We start from the raw sequence: 11,066 nt of genomic DNA on the forward strand, positions 1-11,066 counted from the left end.
CTTTGTATTTGCGCAATTCCCCATTGCATACACAAAATGTCCGTCTATCAGAAAATAAAGAGATTTAACCGATTGCTCACCTACGACTGCTGGTAGCCGTGTTTGGTTGAATTACTGTTGCCCAGTGCACTTTATGTAGGTTCACTTTGATGGGAACAAAATATTGTTGAAGTTGAGATTTGGTAAATGCTGGACAGACTTTTGATAGGTTTTAATAAAGAAATAGAAAAGTAGATATAAATCCTAAATATTCCCACTGTACTGGCAGGGGGTAAACTTATATCAAAGGACCAGATAATTTTTCTGCTTTTCTCTAAACAACGTAAACAATGGGCATACACGTTTTCTCACCCAAGGGCAAAACTAACTCTTCACTTTCATTACCAACACCAAGGCGTGCACTTGACAATCATATCCTGTTAACATTGACGTATTATTTCCAAAAAGTCGGCAAATTTGCTTAGTTAGAAACCTTTTACTTCTTACTACAAGTAGAGTAGAGATGGAGAGTGAATCACAATCTCGGTACACTGAGATTCTTCGACGCATGGAGGATGGGAAGAATCATGTCATTCTCCGGCCCTCACACATTATTTACCGAAAACTGGCCAGCCAGATATTTGCAATCTCCACAGGAGGTGGACTACCCTCCTTTCTAACCGAGTACTTTGCTCAACTGGTCGAGAAGCAGTTCATCATCATGTGCTCTGAGGTTCTTCACGAGGTTTGCAGTGGTCGCACTGTAATTGAGTCTCTCTCACTCAATATGAATTTATTTCTTCAAGCCTTTGTGGACAGCTGCTTTCACATTAAACGCATTGTCCTCAACCGGTTGAGCGAAGCCGAGGTGACGCGAATTCTCATTAGTATCGTCAAGGGAGAGGCGGATGAGGTGTATCGACTTGAGGGTTTACTGGAGCCTAACCTAGCACGCTTTCTTATCAATGTTTTGCGCACCCTATATGGCAAGGTAGTGAGAGGAATCCTCATATACGCACTGGTTTCAAGTAGCTCAGAAGAGTTGGACTCCCTCCTTCAGGAGAGTCTAAACCTTAACGAGGAATTACTGGCGAAGCCTCTCATTGAAGCCTTGGTCACACTGACCGATCTCGTCTTCCTTCTGGCAGAAGATTTGCATGTCAACGAAAACATTGACAGCATGCAGGGTGTTTTGAGACAGAATAGGTTCTACATTGATGCAGGCTGCAAGGGCATCATCAGTATTCCGTCGGCTCCCACCAATTCCGGCCGACGGGCACGTCAAGCGAGGAGCATTTATATGCCCATCAAGACTCGTAAGTCCTCAGTCTCAGCATCTTCGAGAAGTTCGGCTGACTCCGTTACAGGAAAAGGCCAACGCAGCTTGCCTGCACTAACGCCCAAGCCTGGCAGGAAACGCTCGATTCGTGACTACCGTTTTATGTCGACCCATGGTTTGCGCGTGCGTGCTACGCGTGGCGACTCCGAGGAGAGCTTAAGGCAGGATTTTTTGGATCACGAGCCAGATTTCTTCTCGGCACAGAGAGGTGCCATTAACATGGACATAAAGCCGGATTCTGAGTCGGAGGTAGACTCTGATGACAGTTTTGTGTTCTCTCCCTTAATTGGTGCCTTCAACCGTGGCAAGTATAAGGTTACTGAGAGGGAGTCGCCAATCGATTCGTTAACAAAGCAGATCAAGAAGGATAACGGTGAAGCACCGATGAGAATGATTATTGAACTAGAGCAAATGGAGTTAGTGGAGGATAGTTGGAGGGCCTTGGTTGAACTTCAGGGTGAGTGAAGTGTCTTAATTCTTCCAAATTTCCAGTTTGCCTATAGTATTGTCGTGTAGTGACTGTAGCTCTATATTACCAAAACAAATAGTTTTGTGGTAATCTGAACAATACCACAAGCATAAAACGCCTTTATTATGCCATTGGTTCTGTAAGCATCTTTTTTATGAAAACTAAGGAGTAAGTGGTGAGTAAGTTTGCCTACTTGCAAAGTAGTTATTATATCTTTCCAACTCCCTTGTATTCAACCATTTGTCAAATGTCAAACAACCTCGTATCTCTAAGAGTTTTGGTGCTGCTCAAAGTTTCCCTTACACCCAACGGCCATGTGAAAAATCTTCCACTGAAACGACCTCTGGCAACTCGTTGTCATGGTACTGCTTGAACGGCTTCATCTTTCAGCTTTATAGCAGGCAAAAATTAGAGTTTAGATTGGAAGTAACAGCGAAATATCTTATTCAAACAGTTCTTCATGGTCAGAAAAACTGCTTTACTTGCAATAGGCTAAAAATACTGATGCATTTCCTTTCTTTCTTCTATCTAACCTGTATGTTTGTTCCATTTAGGCATACAAAAAGTAATGGGTTCAAAGGATTGGGTGAGTGAAAGTAAATGCAACGGAATGCAGCTCATGCCGAAGGAAGGTCAGTTAGTTGTTTGTCCCTTTGTAGGATGACAAGACAGTCACTGCTCTGTCCAAAGATCTCTACTCTGCTGTAAGTCGTCCACTGAGATGTGGGTTTTGCGAGCTCATACTCGGCTACGTCGATCATTAAGTGATAAATAAGGCCTTTAAGGCAAGTTAGTAATTTTAACCGCTTGGAAGGTAAAAGCCAACTTAATGACGCCTTGGCCTAAGTCTATTCACACTGGCAACTTATCAGATGACAACCTACTGATGTGATCCAAGTTCACCACGAATGCGATGGCAGCAATTTTGATGTTTAACACAATAATTCTACTAGCTAATGAAGTTGACCTCAAGGCTGGGGGCAATGCTTGGAGTGCAGAGATTAGAAATAGTCGAGAAGTCGTTTAGTGCAGCGTCCCATAAAGGCGTTCAAGATGGAGCAGATCTGACCAAAATTCTGTGGCAAGAACTGTCGGCTCTTAAGTCTTCTGGGTGCGTGCTTTCATTCTCAACCATTTATTAACATTCTCGGATGTTATACTAAATTATAGCTTACAGTGAAGCTTTTAATCAGTTCATGCTCCTAATCATAAGGTAAAAGATTTTACCATTTATTCTTTATACATCAGTCAGTGACATCAGGATATGCATTCCTTGATTTTTGGAACAAACCAACATGCTTATTGCCCATCGAGGCAAGAACTCGCAATAATGGATGTGTGGTTGATTCTTCATTCAAAGCAAATCTAAAAAAGGTCACAGTGTTTATTTGAAACCAAAAAGTCGGGAATTTATGTGTAATTGACCCACTAACAGAATGCATTTCTTACAAAATCAACAACTGATAACAGGAATATGTAAGTGGGCCAGTGGGTATGCTTCAGGATCTTTTAAAATTTCACAAACAGGCAAACACTTGGTTTGTATCGAATACAAGGTTTTTATGCTCTCTTAAGGATACAACCTTCTTTAGACACTGCTTTTTACCAGGTCTAGAATGATGAAGACAAACAGATGGAATAAGTAGAATCACTGCACAGACTTCATTGTAAACTATTTTAATTATTCCGCAGAGTTGTAAACTCAGCTGAAGAGACCTATAGAAAGTTCAAAGAGTACCTCAGTTACTTGCGAGGTGAGCTCTCCAACGAGATGCAATTCCTTAATGAAATTGATGCTGAGGCCCTCCACTATGGAATGAAAGATCTCACTCTGCTTGGGACTGATGATCCAGAAAATGTAAGCAAAACACTTTGGTTGCGGAATACCATTGTTTTGCGACACTAGTTTCTTCGGCTATTATGCCACTGTGCCCTTAGTGAATGATTTTCGGCGTAAAAGTGAGTGACATCCACTTATTTGGAAGGATTCGCTTCCTCACTGTATTACAAATATCGATGTTGTGTTTGCACTGAGAATGTCTGTCTTTAAAATGCAAAAATTAATGCTTTCTTGGTATGTTTCCGGGGTTTCTTCGAAATTTCACAATGGTAGCACTATTTCTGTTGCACAGTAAATGACGGCGACCGAACACGCCTGTTGTAAGCACGCATGAAGGGTAATGGCAACTTCATTAACAGCTGCAAGACTAATAACTCCTACAGTTGCCGTGATGCACAGATTATAACAATAGTCAAATTTTGAAACCCATGTCAACTTAAGTATGCTTATTTTCAGAAGCAAGCTGCAAGAATCAACGAGTCGGCGTCAAAAGGAAACGTAAGTTTTTCTTTGGTGTTCCTGAACTACTATCTTGACCTGACATCACTCATTCCAAATTACTCATCTTAGAGAGGGTTGCAAAAGGTATGCTATCATATGAGAAGGCTTATAAAATCATCCTCCAATTCAGATTCACCATCAGACTTGGACAAATGAACAAAGTATTGTGAGTTAAACAGCCTCTGAAACACGATTTTTCATCATTCATTTATAAGTTAACTTAAACATTTTTTTGCTACTCAGATGGACCACAGTCTCCGCGAAACCTTCGCCGTATGTGCCTTTTACTGCAGTAACATTTGAATGCCCCCAAATGGCGGAAAAACTTATGATTATCTATTTTCTTCCTAGGCGCTTGTACCCATCAGACACTCGGTAGGTCCTTCAAGACTATCCGCAATTTCACTATAATCAAATAGCCGCCTTTTGGGCACTCTGAAATTCTTCCTTACTTTTGACTTAAATATTTGCACACTTTCCGACGAAATACTGCTTCTTAAAATTTGTCGCGAGATTTTCCAGTTTTAAGGAGTAAAAATAGCAGTTATTTCATTATCCAGCCCATAAGTTGACAAATATCAAGTCAAAAGTGAGATAAACGGCTACTTTTATGAGGTAAAGAAGAAAAGGGATTCTCCTTTGCACCGCGTCCAGTCAGATTACTAAAAATTCCTGTCAAATGAATTACCAGGGCAACTGCAGTTTTAACTCAGGTCCTCATTTATTTTCACATGATTCAGTATGTCAAAGTAAAAGAATCGGAACTTGATCGGGCCTTGGATTTGTGTACAGAGTTTCCTCTTCATAGTTGATGTTCCTTTTCCACTGTTTTGTCTAATAACCAGCAACTCATCCGATGTTTAAAAAGAGTAAATCTTCCACTGGACCAGTTAATAATAGGCTTTTATTGCCCAGTGGAAATAACCCTGAAGAATCTCAATAAATGAAAGGTATACCTTTATTTTCGAGACTCGATTGAGTGGGTGGAAAGCAGTGAATACTTGTCGCGGAGATAGCAATTTCTGGTGTACCTCTGATGCCAATTTGTTGTCCTTAATAATGCTAGTTAATCTTCCCTTTTCTTCTAGTCAGATGAATCATCAAGCAAAGGGGTTAGTGCAGTTTGGAGCTGTTTTGGAGAGCCTGCTTGACAATGTTACTGTGATTTACATCTATCTTTAGAAGAAACCTACTCATATTGTGCCAAGCTTGCAGACAATGCTCAGTAGGAAGGAAATAATGGTGCGTCAGATTACTGGATGGTTTACACTGTTCTTATGTGTTCAATTTGATCTCCAAGGATACTGTTTTTGCCTTTGACTTTCTACTCAAATAAAGTACTTTTGGTCGCCCTCGATAAACAGTTTGAAAAGAAATGTAATGCATCCGGTATAGGAAAAGTGAAATAGCTGATACAAATCAACATTCAATTATACAATAGTTTGACATGAAAGTCTTGAAACTATTTCGGCCTCGCGTTTGAAAATCAACAATCATACTTTTAAGCAATTATAGCAAAACGACCAACCCTGAAGTAGAATAACAACATGAAATCGCATAAAGTTTAGGCTAACGGCGCTAGCAATGCTGGCAGAAGTATGGATAAGGAGGTCAAGAGACTTGAGTCTGAAGGAGTCTATGGAGTGGAAGTAAAAATAATTCTAATTCAAATTTAAAAGCACAGTCTTAATATCGTAAAAACCAATATACTGATAGGATAATATTTGTAGCTGTCCTTAGGAACATCATTTGATCCTACTATCGAGAATTTCCTTGGAATCCGATTCATTAAAAGAAATCATTAGCCAATGTATCTGAGATGCTTAGGCACTAATCTGTGTTTATCCTGTCCTCTAGATTATATCTTCCACACAACCCGAACAAGCCACGGTTCATTCAGCAAAATCCGTACGTTTATACCAAATATTTTACAAATACTACTTGATTACCTATTCTTTCCTTCCCGTATTGTGACTCAACAGAGTGTATTTGAATTCTTCTTAAAATTCTCCTATAAAAATTTAGGGGAAAACCTCCTCGGGAGAAAAGAAGGATGCACGGAAATCTTCAATGGATCTTTCAGTGCAGGGCAAAGGCTATCCTGCGCAAACACTTCTCGAGCCCAGCGTCCTCAATATCCCAAAAAAATCTGCAACCTTAGATCGCCCACCTTCTCCCTCCTCATCGTCTCAGAAGGTGGACAATGAGTTGGACAGCATAAATGTATGCTTCCTCAGTTGTGCACTTTGAGGTCTTTCCAAGTTCTTCTGCCCTATTTTTTTGGCGTAGCATTTCGGGTCATCCTATAAAACACTCCTCAAACTAGGGATGTGCCCTTTTGTACCATTTGAGCTAGTCTTAAGTGAGTTGATGGGCAAAGGTAAAATAAGAGAAGCTTTCTCACTAGCAAGCCTAAATGGAGGAACATCAAGCCTTCTGATTTTGCTTACTATTTTATTATTTATATAGCGTAAAAATAAATCAAAAGTGCAATGGTAAATGCGCAAAGGAATTTACTTTATGCAGACTGTTGCTTTCAATTTAAAAGGTTGAAAAACACGCGGATGGAATATTTAAGGGGGCATTCCTTCCCAAAAGAAAGTCAGTCCATTACGTGTTGTATGAGGCAAAGAAGGATGAATTGGCAAAATACCTACAAACAAGGCATGGCTACAACAAGGAGTCCTCTGAGAAAATTGCTAACCACCTATTCAAAGCAGGGATCACAGGTGTATCACACAATCGCCTCTCCCACCTTCTCACAAAGCTTCTTCGGGAGAAGACCGCAAGTAAGGAAACTGTGAGTTCTGACGAAATCAGTGACAGCATACATCGCAATCTGGTCCAGAGATTAGACGAACTCATAGACTGGGTGGAGCTGCTTGATTCAGTGCCCGATATCAGTGCTGGGTCGGAGTCGACCACCAGTCCATCCTCACAAGTGTCAACCAAGTCCTACGCATCTGTGTGGTCAGTATCTGCTAGTGCTGAGCGTAAAACCAAAACGACATTACCACCACTAAAACCAGAGATTAAACCATCAGTGGAATCAATCAAATCAAAGGCATCCGCACTGCTGACGATGACGAAGAAGGCATCCACCACACCGACTTCACTGAGTAGTTCGGACCTAACAACGAGTGAAATCAGTAAGAGGAGCTCACCCCTAGTGGATGTAGTAGCCAAAACAGATTCATCGGAAAGTGTACCGCGCGAAATACGATTGCTTACTGTCCCTAGTCCACGATTAGGTGAGACGCCTCTATCGAAGACTACAACCAGTCCGTACGGCACATGGGCCTATACCGCGTCGACAGAGACGCCCAGCAGTGAGTTTACCGATCGAGTTCTTACTGAAGAGAACGCGGACCTTGAGCCTAGACGCCCCACCAAGGCAGTTTTACGTGACAGTGCTGCCATCGTGAGTCCTTTTGAGGTGGCGGAGCATATCGCCAACGTTTTAGAGGCCGTAATGGATACGGGAGAGGAGTCAAATGCCTTGATTCGTGGCACGTTGAATGTGCTTGCTGAAAGTTCACCTCATCTTGATTACCTTGATAAGTTGGTGAACAAGTACCACCAGGAAATGTCCATCTTTTGGAACGACAGTAACAAAGGCGTAAAGCTTATGAATGTCTTCAAAGATTTGATCTTCGATACAGCCTCCATGATGTTGAGACACCTGGATACAGAGAAGACTGCACGTCTTCTCCGTCAGACCAAGAAAACAGCTTCAGCAATGTTCTTAAAGCTGTCTCAAATTGGAACCATAATACTATCAGAGAATGATGTACAGCGAATGTTTGGAGGCATGTCAGTACTGAATTCAAGCACTATCTTGGAGGGTGATTTGTTCAAGCACAGGAAGACACCAGGCCCGTCTCTACCCGGCAATGCTCAGCGGTGGTTCAAGCCCCTTGATCTGATTCGCATTTTTCGCCCACCTTTCACTGTTCAATCCAAGCTTGATTCAAGTAGAGATGACGGTAATCGTTTGCCAGAAGTTCGACGAATTGCAGGGAAGGAAACGTCAGTGAGGAGTGGCACTTCAGCCATCCTTATTGCAGACGTAAGCAAGTTCAGACCAGTTTGTCCAATTAGTAATTGAGTGCTTGCAGTTGCATTTTGGGAGGTCAAGACTTTTATTCCAAAGAGGCTTTTATAATATTAATAAACTCCTTTCTCCTTTACCTGTGCCGACATAATAGCGGACCCGCATAAAAGCTACCATTTCAGTGGTAGGCTCATATTTGACTGTCCCTTGAATCAAACCTTTAAAAGGGATTTCTTGTCTCCTGCAAATATTGGTGGTGTATTGCTTAACAATTACAGACCGCTCTGTTGTCTCTTCCGCCTAAACTTATCGAAGCTGCACAACGAATTCCCATGAAAAGGCGTTTTACCCTCATGTAAGCTGTTGTTTTATTATTTTGTTTTACTATTATTTATTATTTTTACGCACCAGTGAACCAATTTCTTGTAGTATTGTTCTTATTGGTAAGTTAATATGCCACTAAGTGGAACATTCCATCTGCTGATTAGGATAGACAAATTATCAAATTCACTCTTTCAATATACCTCTTAATGAAGGAATAGTAAATCCAATGTAAATTTTTGAGGTATTCATCACTAAATCTGCTGGAATTTTCCTACACTTATGTTCTATCACGAATCCAATACCAGTGACAGAGTGGAGTCTTTTAAGACATAAGTTAAAATACACCGTTATATAATAGCAACGAAGACAAATGTTTCTTTTCATCCATCTATCCATTTTACTCAGTTTCAACGTGTAGTCTTTACAGAATCCTTATTGGGACTTTGGCTAGTGAAGAACTGGGCCTTCGGTTTGAGGCAATTGCGAATTCATTAGGCTGTTCGTCTATCAGTTTGAAACCATACACCTATCAATTGCCTGTTGGTGTGTTTGTCTAAATCATTACAAAAGCCATCGTTGTTTGAACATTAAGCAGGATATAACCTACTTACTTTTCGTCCGATGCAGATTGGCTGGATATTCATTCAGCAAACGATGCACCAAAACGAGATTTGGTTCCTTTTAGCTTCAAGTTAGCAGGCAGTAGTTAAAAATGAACCCCATTGGCGAAATTTTTGGTTTACTGTACGCCTTTTCGATGATTCCACTTAGTAAGATGTTTGAGCCCAACCAGAGTGAGTAAAGAGGTCATCCATGATGTGGTCATGTTCATCCCCAAGAAAGTATTCGAGTTAGGAGAGAACTGTACGGGATTTTGCGTGAGTACTTGACTTTTTTGGGTTCAGTTCAGATGCCGCACAACTTTGGCCAGATGCGTAAATGAATGCTGCTGATCACTAAAAATAGTATTATGTTTAACAGGTTGTGCGTTGAGGGAAAACTGCAGTGAGTTTTCCCATTATCATAAGATTTTGTTGGATGAAAAACAAATTTTCAAATACTTAATCAATCTGCTTCCCAAATAGCACATCTTCCAATCGTCTTTGAAACCCGACTAAATACTCAAACAGTGCTCCGATTTTTACAAAATTCTGCACCACTGTAGGCTAAATCGTAAAATGTCTTTCTGAAGCCCATGCTGCAATTTACCCGAGAATAAAGGAGCATTTCTACTTACTCGCCTGTTTTTCCGCCAGTTGTAAACATGCTAAATTGGAACTCAAACTGAGTTCATGGTATGTCAAAAGCTGTCAGCTATTTCGCTTGATTTTTCTCGATCACTAGGATTTCTGAAATGCATTTGCATAGCTAATGGTGTGTAGCAAAGAACTTCTCATTCTTTTGAGTTTTTGATTATTTGTCTTTGACAGAACCGTCAATTTAAGCACACTTTATTCAGTTAGAAGCACATCGAAGTTTATAAATCCCTACCTGTCTACTTAATGCATAGGCCAGTGTGAATCGAAATTCACTTTTCTGTCTGTACGGCCCTAAAACAAAGGTTTCACTGCATGCTACCTATGCTGACGAGTGCAGGTCCTTGAGGTTAGAATGAGGTTATCGACTGATCAACTCACAAACAGCTTCTAAGGGGTTTCAAAATATGCAAATAGTTTTTTCCCAAATCCATAAATTGTAATGCGTTCTATTACCAATAATCCAAAAATCAGGCAGACTGACAGGTCAGCGGATGTAAAGGCATGTGGTAGCAGCCGGGATGGATGGACAAATGGAAGGATGGGAAAGTTTGCAAAACTAACTTAATCATTCCATGTTCTTTGTGTATCTTTAGCTGAAGTAATTAATAAAATAATTAATTAATATTTTTGCAGTCTTGACGCTTTGGACGCTAGACTGCAGAGTCGCATTCGCGCGATAATGCGAGATCCTTCGATGAAGAGCAAACGCGACATTATGAAGCTCATGTCCACCATGCTGCAACAATCTGAGAAGGTCAAATTTCGTGTTAATAGACGACTGAATGCTCTCGGTCTTCCGAGAAACCCAGAAGGTCAAAACCTACCGTAAGTCTCCAAGCCCTGTAGATTGTGAGCCTCGCCTATAGGTCAAAAGTCAATGCACTGAACTATGGAATACAGCACCCCTTCCTACTGTTCTATTATCAGTCCCCTAGCAAACCATGCTGTTCAGGAAGTTTTCCTTAAACTTTTCGTTAGAATAAGCATTCAATACTTAATGGACAGGGTAAAACCAATTATCTCAGACAGCGAAACATTAAATTTATTTTACGCCTGGAAGTGTATATGCGCACGAAAATAGCATATAAACTCCATTTTCGTTGCTAAGTTGTGTCTAATAACAACTTGTACTTCCACTTTCCTTTTAATACTTTTAAAGGACCTTGCAGGAAGTACAAACAAATTTCCTTAAATCGTGCTTAGTACATTCAAATTTTCCATACTTCGTTGTGACGTATTTCCCCCCAGCTGGCTTAGTGGATATGGGAAAAGAACCAAATGTTGAAGAGGCAGTTCATGGT

The 11,066-nt window shown here is 40.7% G+C and overlaps 1 protein-coding gene across 1 annotated transcript in view; it reads left to right on the plus strand. All coding sequences in view use genetic code 11, as the record gives it.

The window, feature by feature from the left end:
* EGR_10530 (hypothetical protein) overlaps positions 1-6,627 on the plus strand; it is a gene marked incomplete at both ends in the record, with an annotated part of 10,403 nt that extends 3,776 nt beyond the window's left edge. The window contains 8 exons of the mRNA XM_024499779.1: positions 1,811-1,873; positions 2,189-2,352; positions 3,040-3,161; positions 3,223-3,263; positions 3,480-3,645; positions 3,773-3,861; positions 5,429-5,528; positions 6,598-6,627. Of these exons, the coding sequence (XP_024345805.1) occupies positions 1,811-1,873; positions 2,189-2,352; positions 3,040-3,161; positions 3,223-3,263; positions 3,480-3,645; positions 3,773-3,861; positions 5,429-5,528; positions 6,598-6,627 (775 nt within the window). The remainder of the gene's footprint in view (positions 1-1,810; positions 1,874-2,188; positions 2,353-3,039; positions 3,162-3,222; positions 3,264-3,479; positions 3,646-3,772; positions 3,862-5,428; positions 5,529-6,597) is intronic.
* Positions 6,628-11,066: the final 4,439 nt, after the last annotated feature.

This window comes from Echinococcus granulosus, assembly GCF_000524195.1.
Source record: "Echinococcus granulosus chromosome Unknown EG_S00230, whole genome shotgun sequence".
Classification (NCBI taxonomy): domain Eukaryota; kingdom Metazoa; phylum Platyhelminthes; class Cestoda; order Cyclophyllidea; family Taeniidae; genus Echinococcus; species Echinococcus granulosus.